We start from the raw sequence: 17,552 nt of genomic DNA on the forward strand, positions 1-17,552 counted from the left end.
TCACGCCCAAAGTTCAAGCACTTTCCCAAAACCTTGAACTGCTGCTAGCAGCAAATTAACGGCGCCGTTTTGATAGGGCGCTTTTTGGCTTGTTTTCAGCCGTTTTGTATAGTAACTTTGTTTGACTACACCAGCATTCAACGCAATTTTTTCACTTTCTTTTAACACACCTTTGGATCAACATGGAATAGATTCACTTTTTTTTTCTATAATTTATAACTTTTGTTTGTTGAGCCAGAAAAAGTCGCGCCTCGGACTGTTGTTACCTCGCAGTGAAATAACGGACGCTTTCCGGCTTGTTTTAAGGCGTTTTTATATAGTAACTTCGTTTGACTAAACCACTGTTTGTCACCTGAAGCATTTACAGGGTTGCCACAAACACTTTGAGTCTTTAAATGTTTTTTAGTTAACTTTTACATTAAAAGTGTTTTCACATTAAAAGTGACAGTGTATAAAAACAAATTATATTGGATTCTCGACAAGCTTTCGCACAACCGCGCTTCATCAGGAAGCTTGTCGAGAATCCAATACAATTTGTTTTTGTACAGTGCCACCTGATTCCTCTGTTTAAAATTGGACAAATACGGCCATATACAAAGATCACATTAAAAGTGTTTCACTTTAAAAGTAAATGTGAGGGCTTTATTGTCGATTGCTGTGAAACCTTTAACACTGATGGCGGTTTTGTATTCCAGGGCTCATCAATATGGGGGGAGTCCCACAATGAACTAAACAAAACAAAAGCCATGGGAAATTAGTTACTCGGAGCACCGGCTCTCATTACAGTGTTTTACGCAAGTCATTTGAAAATGACATTAGTCCAAGTCAAGTCTTCAAAAAATATGACAAGTCCCAGTCGAAGCCATCAGTTGCCCAAGTCAAGTCATTATTAGAGCAACTCAAAGTCAAATCAGTGATAAAAAATATAACGTTAAGCTATAAAAAATATGAAGACTAGTACGATTATGAGCAATAACTCAAAACTAACAAAACAAAATACACAGTAAGCAAATTATTTTACGTGCAAAAGTTTAACACAAATAACCCAGTTAAGTCACGTCATTTGTCCAAAAAACTTGAGTCAAGTAATGTAAAAAAAGTCGTTTTGGGTTTAAACCAGTGGTTCTTAATCAGGGTTCGATCGAACCCTTGGGGCTCGACGCAGCTGTTTCAAGGATTCGGCGAGAACCCTCTGAAACATAAATGCTGTCATTTCAAGCTAAATTCGAACCTCTTGTATGTGCCAAGGTGCCATGCAACGGTATAAACTGAAAGTTTGGCCAATTTAGCCTTTATAAATGCAAGTTTATAAATTTGAATATGTCCAGTTTCAGCTGCTAGGAGGAAGAAACAAAAATTGAGCGAAAATTTGGGGTTCGACGAACGCTTGCAGAATAACATAAGGGTTCGACAGGTTACCAAAGGTTAAGAACCCCTGGTCTAAACACTTAAGTTAAGTAATTTGTCGTAATCTACAACTGATTATGAGTGTAAGCGTAATACGAGCGAGCCGGTGAAATAACCTTTTATTTCTCCCCAGTCTTTCGTGTGCCGGTGCCCGAACGGTTTCACCGGGCCGAGGTGTGACCTGGTCGACGCATGCGCAGAAGAGCCGTGCATGAACGGGGCACGTTGCCATAACGACGACGATGGATTCCATTGCACTTGCGTTGGACATTATACCGGTAAGTTGTCTTACAATATGAACGGTAGATGCTGTTGGCTCAAAAAAATAAAAATGAAAAATAATTAAGAAATTAAAAAATAAAATTACATAAAAAAATAAAAAAATAAAAAAATAAATAAATAAAATAAAAAAATTATGAAAAATAAAAAATGGAATCGTATTCCGTCAAACAAAAACACAATAAACAGGTAAAGAAACATTTTTTTCTTTTAAGGAAATAACTTAAACGGTATGACAAAAACATCAATAAAATTTTTTTTTTACTTCGTATAACAAAAACATCAATAAAAAAACTGCGTTCACCGAAAAACACATCAAATATACCAGGTAAGCTTTGCGATCTAACAAATCTATAAAAAAAATCGTGTAACAAACACAGCAATGAAAGAAAAAAAAACTTCATATACCAAACACAGCAATAAAAGAAAGAAAAAAAAAACTTTTTTATACCAAACACGGCAATTAAAGAAAAAAGCCTAAAACATCAATAAAAATAAACTTCATTTACAAAAGCATCAAATAAACCGCATCAACATTGTGTTGGTTACGCTTCCTTTAAATCCATTTCCTTTCCTTTCTCGACACAGGAAGCCTTTGCGAGACGCTTGACGCCTGTCGCGTGTCGCCCTGCCTCAACGGCGGACGCTGCACGCCAAACGATGACGTCACTCAGGGGGGCTTTTCGTGCGCGTGTCCCCCCACCCACACCGGGCCATTGTGCGACACAATCGACCATTGTTCGTCGACGCCTTGTATGAATGGAGCGCAATGTAGTAACACTGACAGCGGGTTTTCGTGCAGGTTTGAAATCACTATTTCCTCCCTTTTTATGTCAGTATCATTTTTTATATTATTTCCTTAAAAAAATATTATTTTATTGATAAAAAAATATTATTTTTATTGATTTTTTTCTTTTCATTGCTGTGATAGTTTTAAGTTTCGTTGTTTTAAGTCAACTGCACCCATACTACGTTTTATTCAATGTTTTTTTTTAATTGTATTAGAGTAATTGTCTTCTAGTTTTTTTTAAATTACCGAATTATTGATTACTTTTTTATTCAAACAAACCTCGCTATACTTAACCTCGTTATATCTAGGTCGCTTTGTTCGTTTTACAGCCAACTAAAAGAAATACAAGAAAAAAAACTAAAAAAAATGTCACAAATTTTTCGTTTTTCGCTCTTCTAATCTTAAACGCAGTGTACGCATTTAACGTTAAGTATAAAACTTACCATGTTTAGGCGATAAACAAGGGAAAAATCAAGCAAAGTTAGCATTTAAGTTTAAGAGTTAAAACGTTTAAATAAAAAAATAACAGTGATTCAAAGAATTTACAGTGTAACCCAACTAATAATTTACCTAAACGCATTTCTTCTCAATCGTCTTCAAATCAAGTTTCAAGTCGACGTTTGATTAAACGTGACAAACCTCGCTATACTCAGATGTCGTGGAAGTCACTTTGGAGCAAGATGTGAACGTTCAAACTACTGCAGAGCCAACCCTTGTCGTCACAACGCAATTTGCTCAAACACACCACTCAATGACCAGGTAATGAATGCTGCTTGGTATTTAATTATACGATTTTGGCTTTAGTTTTTATCTTTGTTTTGTATTTTGCCGATAATCTCTGTTTTTGTGCTACACTTTTTCTTTAGAACTAAGCTTTATCGTTTTATGTTACTTAGGTTGTTGTGATCTATATTTTTTGCTTGTTTTTCTTTTTCTTTTATAAAACTTGCTTTTAATTTTTTGCCTATAACGTATATGTTTTATTGTTTTGAACTTTTTATTTTTTTTTACATTTTTTTCGATTAACCGGTTTTCTTTATTTTATTTTTTGGTTTTTAACGTTTTTAATACGATGTCATAATGTTCTATTTTTGTTTAGGCTTTCAAAATTTAATGGGCCCAATTCAACAAAATTTTCAATGAAAAAAAATACTTAAGTTTACGGAATTACAAATCTGAGCTATAAATTCAAAAATTTTCCAAACCAAGAAAGTTTAGCCAAAATTTCTGCCAAACGGTATTTCAGTAGAAATTTGTCGGCTAATTTTTTGAATCATCTAATCGCCTTACACTTAAAAAATCCTCTTTACATGGCCTTTAAGACACAAGATTAACGATCTAATAAAATAGGTTAAGTGCGTTTCTCCCTACAAGATATCACCTCTGCAGATCATAGATGTCATGAACCTTTTAGTTCGTGCCTGTTAATCCTTTAAAATGTTTACGTTTTCTGGCAACTCCGACAACCACTGTGTTCTACCAATCGTTCAAAATCGCGATTTAGAGATAACGAATTTGGCCGCTAATCAAAGCGCTTAAAATCTATGATTACATTTAGGTAAATCGTTGTGCACTATACTACAATAGGAAGTTCATTAATGGGATTCCCGCGTTTTTTTGTTTGAAAGCATAGTCTTAAATGTTTTTTAATTTGTTAAGGTCAGATTCTAGTAGACTAAGTTAAGAATTAAAGCAAAATGGCGTTTAATTCTAATACCAATCCAATTTGCGGATTGCTTGTGTGCTCTGGAGTTAGTTCTAACCTAATTCGGATTTTAGCAAAAATGGCATTTATATTTTCTAGTCAGAACGAGGAATTTGAATTAAAACACTTTGGAACGACTTCCACGTGAATTTTGCAGTCTGAAAATTATAGGCTACGTTAAAATAATACCAAATACCCTAGGATTTTTTGTCGTTCACATTCTTATTACACTAAATTGGGTTTTAAATCAAGTTATTGTGAATTAATTCAACGTAATCCTAGTTCAAATAATATTTTTTTTTTTTGTTTTTTTTAAGAATGCGTTAATTCTAATTACATTCCAATATTTTTAAACTTTTAAACTTAAATAAATTAGCTATATAGGTCTGTCTGTAGCATTGTACTCTTTTCAGCATAACATGAAATGCAGGTGTTGTATTAAATGTAAAGTTGTTAGTCGGCAAATAGTAGTATTTCATCGGAACGTTGTTAATTAAAATAAGGAAATAAAAAAATAGAAAACAAAGTATTTGTCGTACCAACAATGTTAAACCCAACATAAATTATATCTCTTCTCAGCAACCTTTCACGTGCACTTGCCCCGACGGATTCACAGGAGTGATTTGTGAGCTGACTGATCGTTGTGCTTCAAATCCTTGTCTTCACAGGGGCGTGTGCTCCAATGAAGGTAATCTCATTGTACAATATAGCATAACGAATCTTTACCATTCGTTTTTCCACCTTGAACACTCGCTTGACGACCTTGTGAATAAACCTGTTTGAAATTTATTTTGTATCCTGCTGTTTGTTACGTCACAGTGCAGTTTGTTTGGACGTTCTTGTTTTACTTGATCAGTCACAATTTAAAACAGAGGTCGGCAACCTACGACCCGCGGGCTGGATCCGGCACGCCAGTAAATTTCATCCAGCCCGTGACCTGTTTCACAAGCTGGACAGTGGACACGGCCAATTCATAGTATAGTGCATATAAACTATACCTTAAAAACACTTTTTTTCAGGTGGCGGCTACCACTGCGCCTGTACCCCTCCTTATACCGGCCAAAGATGCGAGACCTACGATTACTGTCATCGCCAGCCTTGCTTAAACGAGGGCCGATGTACCAACAAAATAGCAGGGTTTGAATGCAAGTGTCTGGAGGCATTCACCGGAGATCGATGCCAGAACACACATCCGTGCAGGTGTGTAAAACCATCACAGACTAACCGTATCAGTCGATAAAATGCAAGCAAGGCAGGCTGGAAAAACAACTAGTCTGTGGTAAGGTTCGGATTCACGACTACATTCATACCTGGTGCGGTGTGTTGTGTGTACGATTATAAGGATGCGATTTAATTAAGAGTGAAAATTATATGTAAATTGGGATTCGACGAGCTTTAGTCAGGCTTATTGCGAGCATATAAGGCAGGGGTTCTTAAACTTTTTTTACCGCGGACCCCTAAAATGTTCTTTCATCTCGCGTGGACCACTGTAGGCAAAAAAATTAAAAAAATTGACGTCACAAAAGAAATATACTTCACAAATTTGCTGATTTTGGTCCAAAAATGCGAAAGTGAAATGGAGTCTAAATACATTCAGTGCAATACCGTTTTATTTTTGATTAAATTGTTTTCTTTAATGATGTGATTACTTCTTAAATATACACTAATATTTCAATTAGATCTTCATGGACCCCCTAGCACTAGTTCACGGACCCCCAAGGGGTCCATGGACCCCAGTTTAAGAACCCCTGGCATAAGGGATATTACAAACCCAATCCAAATAATTTGACTCACTACGAGTATATTTAGGAATGCGACGAGTCAAATTCGAGTAACTGGACTGGGTAGAAAGATATATACAAGCTGGTTACAGTAAGGAAAAGTTAGACCGCCTCACAGGTGTAATTTATTAAATGAAATAAATTTAACTGTTTTCCATAAACAAATAGGAAACTAAAATAAAGTCTAAATACCTTTAAGTCTGAACACATTTAACGTTTTCTTTTGTTAAGTTGTATTCATTTAAAAATTTGTTCCATTTTTAAGCAATACACGTATATTTTACCTAGACCTTCATGGACCCCAGTTTAATGACCTATATATATATATTATCTGTCTATAATAGATAAATACCCGTCTTGAATTTTCTCGAGTGGCGTCATTTTGCAAATATTCGCACAACACGGCATGTTAGGAAAGTACAGGTTTGCGGCTAAAATAAAAACTCGATAAATACTTCAGGAGTTGATTTGCGCTTGCCAGATCCGAAGTAGTATCACTTACCGTTATCTGTTTACTTTGGCGAAATTTCAAAGAGGCAAATATTTACCGATGTCCTATTTATCAAGGGACCACAAACAATAGCAGACATCTAAACGTTAAACAACCCTTTTGAACTGTTGCAATTCGCTTAATCAAAAACCGTTGACATGCACATCATTTACGTTTAGAAATTGAAAAAAAAGAAAAAAAAAGAAACTAAAAGATCACTTATGTTTAGAAATTGAAAAAAAAAAAATAAATCAAACATTACTGTGGCGGGTTTGGGGATAAATGACGTGGCTACCTACATAATACAATTTGTTGCCGTTTTGGAACGTTTTTTTATTTCAGTATTCATTTTCGTAAAATGAACAATTTTTGAAAGTCCCTTTAGCCATTTTTGTAAATCAGATTATTCTAGGCAGTTTTGTAAAATGTTTTTCTGAAACATTTTTTTTTCGTTCTATAGCAAATCGCTTATTACTAAACAAAATCAAACGGTTTTGTTGCTAATTTTAAATCCGTCTGTGTATTTTTAATAGAAATACGTTGACAAACAGAATTGTATGTTTAGTTAGCATTTTCAAATTAGCCGAGGTCGTGAGTTCGAACCTCACGTCAGGCTAGTTTTCTATTGTACCATTGATCGACTTTGGTTAGTTTATAGTATTTTAGACAACTTTTTTCTAATTTTTTAAACATTGTTTATGGCAACGATACGTACATCAAGGCTTGCACTTTTCTGGCTAAATCTAGAAATATACGTCAGCTAATGTGACGGAAATATATCCAAGGTGGAACAATTCTTATCATTCTGAGTTAGAGCATTATACAGATGCTGTCGATTTACTCAACTTTTTTGGCTTTGCAATTCATTATCAAGCTACATTACAGATCTGTGCATAGCCTACCTAAGTATATTAGTATTTATATGCCTTACGGTATATAGCATTCACATTAGCCGATGATGATACAATCGCGAACCGCAATGGATTTACAATTTTTTATCTAGAAATATCTAGTTGTCCAAGTCTGTTTTAAGGCTTAATTTCTGCCTTGAGCAATGCATTTTACGCTAAACTCCCACAACTATTGTTCGCAGCGCCAACCCGTGTAGAAACAACGGTATATGCACAATGGTTGATGAGGGGTACACCTGTGAATGCCCCCCTACCCACTATGGACCCCACTGTAGGCTCACCAACGCATGCCACGTCAACCCATGCCAGAACGGTGGAATTTGCATCAACGACAATCAAGGTAATGAGTTATTTAGTGCAGTACTTTTCAATCGGTTTATCGTACACACCAGGGTGTACCAGAGTTGTTAAAGGATGTACAACATTGATGGGGTGTACTGGGGGGTAATACCGTGTTACTATAAGCGTATGATCAGTATCATAATAAATAAACAGGTTACTGCAGTGTGCAATACACGGAATCACGTGTGTTTAGCGCACGTAGCTTGTAAGATACTAGATTATATTTGTGACATCATGAGCAAATATTTCTCTTAATAATCGTTTTTGTGAGCAGTTCTTCATAACGGTTGATATTTTTTTTGCAGCACAACAGGGTTTACGCTTATATAAGTTTAGCGCTTGGACTGGGGACTGGGTTGTACAAGTTCTTAAGTAAACGTAAAAGTGTGTACTGTTCCAAAAAAGGCTGACAAGCACTGGTTTGGTCTATTTTTGTTGCTAGACGCACTGACAACCTAAAACAGCTCTTCTGGAGATTGTTTGTATTTTGAGTTGTGTGAAAAAAAATAGAAATGTCCGATAATATCGGATCGTAGCCGATACCTGATGTCAAGTGGTAGTATCCGTATTCGTCCGATACTGGGGAAATACGAAAACGCACAAAGTCGGTTTTGAAATATACCACGTGGTGTTGTAGAAGAAAGAAACGCCAGCAGTGCTAATTATGTGTTGTATTATAGGTTACCGGTGTGATTGCCTGGGTGGCTTCCATGGAGATGATTGTAGCAGCAGGAACCTCTGCAGAGCTGACTATTGCTTAAATGGAGGAGTGTGCACAAGCCAAGATGGCGGACCGAAATGCACGTGAGTAAAACGGAGATATGTTTTGAAGCATAATAGTTAGAGGTTGTAGTTAAAGACGTAGTAAGAATATAAAAGCACATACATATATAACATTTGGTAGGTTTCGAATATCTCTTTCATTTCGAATATCTCATCCGAAATAGCAATTGCAGCCTTTGTTCACGCATCAACACTGCAATTCTACCTTGACGGATTTTTTAAAATAGTACTTCTTAACGCTATAAGCGAACCTTGGCACAGTGACCTGGCAAAAAGGCATTTTAACCTTTTACATCTGTTTTGCTCGTTTGACCATGGTGATGACGTCATTTGATACCGAATCGCGATATTTTATGTCGAATATTTGTGTTGGAATAAAATATTCAGTTTGGGTCATCCTTATTCAAAACCCGTGTAAACAACAGCACCCCCTTATTTTCAGTTGACCCCCTATACACAAAGGGCCAAGGTGTGTAACATGTCTATTGTCTAATATCGTACATCCCTACTTTTGTCCAAAATATCGGTATCGGAATGAGATGTTCAGTATCGTACACACCTAATAACCCCCTTTAATTTTCAGGTGTCCCCCCACTCACAAAGGGCCAAGGTGTGGATCCCTGTGCAACATCTGCCTGTACGCTTCCGACGCCGGCCAAACCTGCGCCCGGGACCAGGTTCCATTTGCAGGCGCCGGGCCCCGATGGTTCCACGACCGGTTCACAGGGGCCTGCCGTCAGTTTAACTATAGAGGTTCGCTTTTTTTCTTTCACCGTTCAATTTCAATACGGGGATCTCAAATACACATAATTTAAAGTGTGATTTAAGAAAAAAATATATAATTAACTAAAAAAATGTGTATGGTCTTTATTGCGGTGTACTTTGTTTTTGGTACTTTTTTTCTTTCGCCGATCTTTTTCAATGATCTGAAATACACACAATATATGTATTTTTTCAAAAAGTCTTTAAATAATAAAAAAAATGTTTATGGTTTGCAGTTTTGCCCCCTGTTTTTGGTAATTTTCTTCTTTCGTCGATAAAAAGAATAGATTAAAGTTGTAAACAGACTTTTCGAAAGTAAACGCCTGTTGGCCCTTGTTATTCCCTCTGAGCTGGTTTTAACAGACTCCAGACATCAGTTCGAAATTGTTGGAATAAAACACAGTTTTGAATAAAACCAAAATACAACTAATACCTAATAGTCGTAATAACGTTTAAATCAGAACAAGTCCTAATTCCGTCAGATTGAGATCTAATTGGTCAGAATCAGGCCTAAACAACCTTTTACCTAACCCAAAATCAACTCCCCTAATAATTTCAAGCCTAACTCAAATGCATTTATTGTTTTAACATTTTTTTATGGAGGTTATGCTGTAAAAAAACGGTTGTTAATTTCTTTTTTTTAATTGTTTAAATAAAAAATTTGTTTCATTTAAATTATTTCCAGGTTGTGAAGGTAACATAAACAACTTCGCCACAAGACAGGAATGCAGACAGCGTTGTATAGTTGGAGCTTGTTGTATGAAGCAGCGCGGATCGTCACAGACCGTTTGTAGAACGAAGTCGCTCAGTCAGTGCAAGAGAATCAACGTAGAAAGGGGATCTCGGTACCAGGCGAGTAGTCACTGGTGTTTAATGCACGATTTTAAACTATGCTAAAAATATGGAAATTTGTGATATTCTGCCGGAGAAATGTTTTTGTTTGTTTAGTTAAATTTGTCGTAAACAAACTGTCAAATTATTTTTTTTTAAATGATTTTTTTCTAAGTTCTACTATTTTTTTTTACAAAATGTAAGATAAACTCGATTTTAAACTATACAGTGTCTATTGAAAATTGAAATTTGTCTTATTCCGCTGTAAAAATGTTTTGTGTTTAATTTTTTTTGTCGTGAATAAAATGTAAAATATAATTTTGTGAATATTTATTTTTTCGAAATTGTTGGTAGTTTTTTTTACAAAATGTAAAATAAAATGAGTAGTATGGATTTGGAATCTAAAACACCTGATTCTATTAGCGAAATTATGGGGTGTTATACTTTGTTACAACCGTTGTGTTAGCCCCTTCAATAAAATAGTGTGTTTTTTGATAAAGGCAACGACATAATAAAAATTGACGTTTTTGTAAAAACAGAAAATCACCGACTTTTTTCTAGTCGCACTTAAGTATCCCCTATTTTCTTTTAAACTCTACTAACCTCAGTTTGACGCGTTCAAATTCAAATAACCGAGGCTTTTTGTTGTGGTTTTCGCCTTGGACGATGAAGTACTGTTTCTTGGTGAGTGCATTGTCAGGTTTTATATTAGTAAAATCCATTTGTTTTCATTCAGGTGATCGGGTTTAAAGCGGGCGAGGCTTGTTCGGCTTCCATTTGCGCAAACGACAAAACTTGCAAGGTAAAAAATATTTTCGAAAATATAAAATATCAAACTTTCATCGGTGTCTGGTAAAATATCGATTATTGTACATCCCTACTGTTAAATGGCATGATTGTTAGCAAAACATCTAACGACAGCGGTATATGTTCTTTTTAACGAATGTAATGGCTTTAAAACAGGGCTGCGGAGTCGGAGTCGGACTCGGGACTCGGGACTCGAGTAAGACCGCGTAAAACTACCCGAGTCACGAGTCCGACATGCACATGCGCAGTATCAAATTTTAAAACTGTTAAGGCGGCAAAATAAGTTGTAAATGTGTAATAGCAAATGGTGAAATGTTTTTTATCCATGCAATGCGGGTGAATCAATTATGACACCAATATGAGTGGATTGCAGAAAATCCACCTTAATTTAGTTGCGTAAATGGGTAAAATACAGGCTGTAGAGTCAGAGCTGGACTCGGGAGAAAAATCTTACATTTGGCCGGAGTCGGACTCGGGTTGTTTTTAACCGGCTCCGAAGCCTTGGTTCATAATGCTATTGAGATTGAATTATTTCAGTATTTTAACTCACCACGTCTTTTGCATGTTATATGTTCTCACTTGTACGCATTTCTTTAGATCGGCGATACCCAATGTCGAGTGGTAATATCGGTACTCGTCTGATACTAGGATACCAAATTAGTTTTTACATTTTAACAGTAATTGTCGATTCAAAGCAGCGATTCCTTTTTTGTTAAAATAAAAAAAAAACATTTAAAGTTACCCAGAATCAACTGGAGGTAATTGGTTTCGTGGTCTATTTCACGAGAGTAATGACGTCGTTTTGTATAGAATGCAAAATACTCTAGCAAAGCTAGCAATTCAGGCCAGACACAATAAACAGATCTTAAAAGATATATATATGTTTCGTAACCAAGACATCTTCAGTATATCTGAATAAAAACAAACGCAACAGTATAAGAATAAGTCAGAAACTTTAAAAATTAAATAAAACAAAGTAGAATAACTAAAATATAAAAAACTACTAAATTGCAGTGACAGCCAATGTGTGCAACCCCTCTACAGAAACAATAAGCTAACCTGAATTGCTAGCTTTGCTAGATTATTTTGCTGTAACTGATCAGGAATTAAGGTCGACATTTATCTTGGTCAAGGTGATTTCTATTATTCACATATGTTGTGCAACATTTGGTAGTAATGACGTCGTTTTGTATAGAACGTTTATTAATTGTATCAAAATCACATTGTTTTTGTCCTAACCACGTTTTCGCATGTGTGAATGCTCAGTTGTGCCTTATTTCTTTAGATTGGCGCAGAGGAGTATACTGTTGGAAGCACCGTTCGACTCGGTTGTTCAGAGACTTGCGATTGTATTGCTGGCGGAATATTACAATGTGCTTGTTCAACTCCCTCTCAGAGAAAGTAAGAAGCTAAATAATGGAATATTACAGCCTACATAATATAAAAAATTTGCCGAATGTAGGGTTTCCCAAACTTTTTTGGACCACGGACCACTATTTGTGAATCTGTTTTTTCGCGGACCGCAATACAAAGCAAAAAAAAAACGAATTTTATTTATTTACAAAACTGACAGCATCAATGGGACGAATGCGATTGCTTCTTTCTGCATAAATAATCTCGGAGTTTGTTGTGAAAGGCAGACTCGTAAGTCAGAGTCCACGGAAAGTCTGGACCTGTATTTCTTTCGAATGGCGATAAGAACATATTGTTGCGTCATAGACGAGGAATAAGAGAATTTTTCATAAACAACTTTTAACAACGAAGGCGCAACAAGAAAGATTTTCGATACTGGATAGTAAAAGCTTTCGAAATCACTAAGTTGTGAATAACTGCGGCAATCATATTTGAAAGGGTACGTACTGTACAACGTAAACGTGTGACTTTTTAATTTCTTGTCATATCGCCACAGACCACCTGTGCAGTCGTCGCGGATTACAGTTTGGGGAACCCTGGTTTAATGAATAAACTATTGTGTTGTTTCAAGTTAAATTTTGTGTTAATGTCGTTAGAACTAAACTAGAAGTTTGCCAGAAGTTCAAGCTGAATTTTTACATGTTTAGCGGATTTTACGAACTTGTAAATAGCTGTTAAAATCCACCAGGTTTGCTAATTTTTATGAATGAAGTTGATTCGAAGTTCAGCAATCACCCGTTCATGGTTGGTTAACCCCCTCCCATCTCAAACAATTTGTAACCTCAATATTTTGGCCCAAATTTCAGAAAAAATACGTCACGAAACATTAAACACAAATTTGAAATACACTGGATAATAATTAAAATGTTTTATGCTGGTGCCCGTTTTCTAAAAAACTGCTTTTTGTCCCCCCCCCCCCCTCCATGGGGAAAGAAAAATATAAGTAAAACTAAAAGTTGCAATTAGAAATTTTGTCCTACATGGCAAAAATCTGAGCTTCTTGAAAGAAATGAAAACAAATGGAAGTTGAGGGTTAGGGATTTTCATGCAAGTAAGGGTGGTCTAAAAACAACTTGCTTGTGGTGAGGTTCGAACTCACGACCTCCGGTCATAGCGGAACCAGTTTGTGATGACTTTTACGAAAAGGGTACTTTGCAACTTAGTGTTCTTTTTTAAGAAAAACCCAATTTTCACCAATTTTGTGAAAATTAATTACATTTTTAAAGTGATTTTTTTTTAATGTAAATTTGACAACGATGAAATGCAGCTAGCAAGTCAGTATTTGAGCAAACTAACAAGATTTAACGCTACAATGTGGTGCAAATTTGCAGGGAAATCAGGAAGTTCCTTCCAGATGAGCTAACCGACTTTATCTCTGCTGTGAGATCTCTTAAAACAACTGAACTTGAAGATATGAGCAATGCTTGGGATGCCATCAGGGACGACTACATACAGCATTCGCCAATTGCACAGGTATTGACAACTTTGTAGAGTGTTTCCCAAGTCTCAAAACCTTCTTTAAAGGTGTTTAAATAAATTTACTTATTTAAAAGTCCGAAAATCCGGCTCACGAATTGGAAAAAATAATTTACATAACATCATAAGAGGGATATCTAAAGTCATGAAGAACGCGAAATTAACTGGATAATAATTAAAATAAGACATGCTTGTGGCCTCCTGATTACCGCTCTGTGGCCCCTAGGGGGTCTACGTTTGGAAAACGTTGGTTTATACTATTATATAGCTTATTTGTAATATCAGAAATAAAACACACAACAAAATTTAAAATTAAATTCAATTGCCTATATGCGTCGCCAAATTCTTGCCTTACTTTGTTATTTGTCAATGTAAAGCTCATTTGTAAAAGCGTTTAACACCGCACAGCCTTATTAAAATGTTTTCCTGTGATTTTTAGTCGGGCGCCCATTTCCTGGCGTGGAATCGAGCCTTTCTGAGAAGAGTTGAGATGGCTTTACGAGAAAACAACTGCAAAGCGACCATTCCATACTTTGACTTCACACTAGATGCTGGTAAGAAAATTAAGTGCAAGAAACAATCATCTTAAACAAAATCCAGCCATTTTTAACTGTTTTTTAAGTATTTGAAAGGGCCTTTCAATTTTCTGAAAAACCCTCTTAATTATTTTTGTTTATTAAAGACTTTAGAAATATGCTGTTGGCATTGTACTAATTATAAAATTGTTTCGTTCGACAAAGATTGTTTATTACTAATTTATTTATTATCATTTGTTTCAAACTGATTAAAATTGATATAGCAACAGAGTTTACTCGTTCTTTCGACACTGTTTTTGAACAATTACCGGCAATTAAGCCAGTACTTCTCAACCTTTATCGCAGCGACCCAAAAACTAAGCTTAAATCTAGCAGCGAAGCATTGGCCACCTAATATTCTTAACTAAACTTTTTGTAAGCGAACAAAAGATAAGACATTAGCCTAAAAACATCGAATTTCACCAACATGAGCCATGTCTACGTATTTTTACAACTAGGCCTAGTATTTCACTGCACAGCATTGGCAACATTTTCATTTTTCCCCACTTTCCAATATTAACAGCCTCGCATTCCTGATGCCGCCAATTCGCGACAAACACATTTTACATAAAAAACATGAAGTTTTTTTTTTTCGCACAGTTAGGGCCAAACCAGTGTAAAGAGGGAAAAAAACATTTTTTTTAGCTTATAGAAACAAATTCAAGCAACAAAGGGTTTTGATGTTAACCGGCCTTTTTGAAAAAAGTTTGGTAACCCCTGCTCTAAATAAACTGACCAAGAGGTATCAACTCATCTCCAATGACTCGAATGACAATACGAATTAAACGCGAAACAACCATTTGCAGTAAGACAAGAGCTGTCAGCGAATTTCGCTGCTCGGGGAATGTGACGCTATTTTACCGCTTTATCTCAGCGAACGGTCCTACATTTGAAGCTAGAGTTAAAATTCGGCGCTTTTCTGGCTTACCGTCATATTTGTAGGTGTTTTTTTTCTATCGACCAGGACGTATACTTTGACGTCATGACGCGAAAAGCTTGGAAACTGTGAGGAAATAATTAACGAAGACCTATTTAGATTCATTGGCACCAAACTTATGTCAAAACTACCTATAAATGCATTACAAGGAATTCACTGACAGTACAAATTAAAGGCGCTTTCTAATTTTCCAAAAAATAGGTGTTTTTGAGAATAATGACGTAACTTTTTGACGAACTTCTAAATTGTTTTGTGCCTCCAAACCCCACAAATCCTATATCCCCCCTGTTTTTGTAATTGCTTTACATAGTGGGCATTAATAGTTTTGAAAAGCGTAATTTGGGCCCCGACAAAAAATTTGCCGAACTGCTAAACCGGTCCTTGATAAAAACAATTGGTGACCCCTGCTCTATATGAACTGGCAGGGAAGTCTTTGAAAAACAGTAAAAAAAACAAATTGCGAGTAATCAAAGACACATACAGATTACGCATACGTGTTGGACTGTGATCTAGCTATTCAGAAGCCGCAGGTATTTATCTACAGAGTGTTTGTTCTTTGCAGGTAACTTCAGCAATTCAGTTTTGTGGCAGCCCAACTATTTCGGCGGGGAGGGAAATTGTATTCCGGATCATCCCTTCAGAATTTTCCACAATTATCGCGGAGGTAATAATGTAATAAAAAATATTTTTATGTCCATGTCAGTTTAGTCGAAATTATTATTTTTTATTTGTTTTCAAAACTGAGAAACAAAATGCAGAGGTTTTTCTAAGCCAGCGGTTCTCAACTAGTGGGCCATGGCTTAGTAGTGGACCATGGGAACATTTTGAGTGGGCCACAGACCAATTTTATAAAGCTAGACTTAATGAAGAATTAAGTTTTATTTGTGTTACTACACTTAATTTTACAGAAATAATGGCTTGAGAAGGAATTTAGAAGGAATGTAAATTTATTCTTCAGCAGCTAGTATCTCACTAATGCACGGTTGAAGAAATAATCTGTTTTGAAACATGTTCTGCTGTTTTTTTCTCATTGGTTTTTAGAACGTAGGAAAACAATGCCCAGGTTTTTTAAACAATTTAAAAAAATATATCAAAGCCATAACATTTACGAAAATCGACTTTTTTTTCTCTATTTTCAGACATTTCGGCAACTACAGTATCAATGTCAAAATAAAGTAACCGTCGTATTTTTTTCCTAATTTCATATTAATCGTCTTTATATGCGCTTGTGTTTTTACGCGGGCCAAAAATAGAATCTCAAATACACAAAACATTAAGTGCAGTTAATTTTTTTTTAAAAGCTGAAAAAGCATTGCTTTGACAAGCACGTAAGAGTGGGAGTAAGAGAGGTTGTCTTATAAAAAAAACATTATAAAAAAACTTGGGTACACTATGCACGGATCGGTAATGTAGCTTTTTAATGAATTTCAAACCAAAAAGGTCGAGTAGATCGACATCATCTTGGTTATTAAGACGTTTCTATACGAACTTGTATCATCTTCAGTTAATGTGACTGAGAAGCAATTCAAGCATCACTTATAAGAGATGGGACGATGATGTCGATCCACTCGACCTTTTTGGTTTGAAATGCATTATCAATATCAAAGGCGTTTTACTGGAAAACGTTTAAAGAAAAATGAGCCGCGGACCGTAGATCGTCCAGGGCACTACCAGAGTAAAATAACTTTTTACAATTACAGCATTTTTTCACACACAGTTGAGCCCTAATCCGGCGTTGCGCTGGGAAGTAAGTTTAAGTAACACTTTTATACTTAGAGATATTTTATGCGTGAACAAACTAGGTCTATAGATCATTAAAACACTGTATATAGATCATTAAAACACTGTTTGTTAATACTACTAACAGTGCCGTGGCAGCCATGTCTTGTCCGTCACTTCAACACTTCGGTGCCGGTTCCTTCAATGGTGGATGTGGCGATTGCTATGAAGGCAACCACACAAGCACAACTCAGCCGACAACTGCTCGAAATTGTGTCTTACGTTCGTTCCTACATCGGTAAGTGGTTGGCAAAATATTTGGCAAGACATTTGGCAAGACATCAGAACTGAAAATATCTTGATATTTTTCTTGTTAAATAAAAATTCCTATTTTTTTTTCACTACCTAAATGTGTTTTGTGATTTAAAAGGTATTTTCTATAGGTAAGATAAGAGCCAAAAAATGGTTCCTGTGTGAAATTGAAACTATTATGTGCTTTTCAAATTAAATATCTTAACAGCAAAAAACATAAAATCCAAAAAAA

General features: G+C 35.7%; 1 protein-coding gene across 1 annotated transcript in view; it reads left to right on the forward strand.

Moving 5' to 3' along the window:
• Positions 1-17,552, forward strand: part of LOC146158079 (uncharacterized) — a 104,863-nt gene that overhangs the window by 9,365 nt on the left and 77,946 nt on the right. Inside the window, exons 8-22 of the mRNA XM_083383750.1 lie at positions 1,541-1,685; positions 2,275-2,488; positions 3,130-3,235; positions 4,761-4,869; positions 5,201-5,381; positions 7,546-7,703; positions 8,386-8,509; positions 9,072-9,241; positions 9,936-10,102; positions 10,818-10,883; positions 12,174-12,289; positions 13,633-13,774; positions 14,217-14,331; positions 15,852-15,953; positions 17,157-17,306. Of these exons, the coding sequence (XP_083239876.1) occupies positions 1,541-1,685; positions 2,275-2,488; positions 3,130-3,235; positions 4,761-4,869; positions 5,201-5,381; positions 7,546-7,703; positions 8,386-8,509; positions 9,072-9,241; positions 9,936-10,102; positions 10,818-10,883; positions 12,174-12,289; positions 13,633-13,774; positions 14,217-14,331; positions 15,852-15,953; positions 17,157-17,306 (2,065 nt within the window). The remainder of the gene's footprint in view (positions 1-1,540; positions 1,686-2,274; positions 2,489-3,129; positions 3,236-4,760; positions 4,870-5,200; positions 5,382-7,545; positions 7,704-8,385; positions 8,510-9,071; positions 9,242-9,935; positions 10,103-10,817; positions 10,884-12,173; positions 12,290-13,632; positions 13,775-14,216; positions 14,332-15,851; positions 15,954-17,156; positions 17,307-17,552) is intronic.

This window comes from Ascidiella aspersa, chromosome 3, assembly GCF_963924565.1.
Source record: "Ascidiella aspersa chromosome 3, kaAscAspe10.2, whole genome shotgun sequence".
In the NCBI taxonomy this organism is placed as follows: domain Eukaryota; kingdom Metazoa; phylum Chordata; class Ascidiacea; order Phlebobranchia; family Ascidiidae; genus Ascidiella; species Ascidiella aspersa.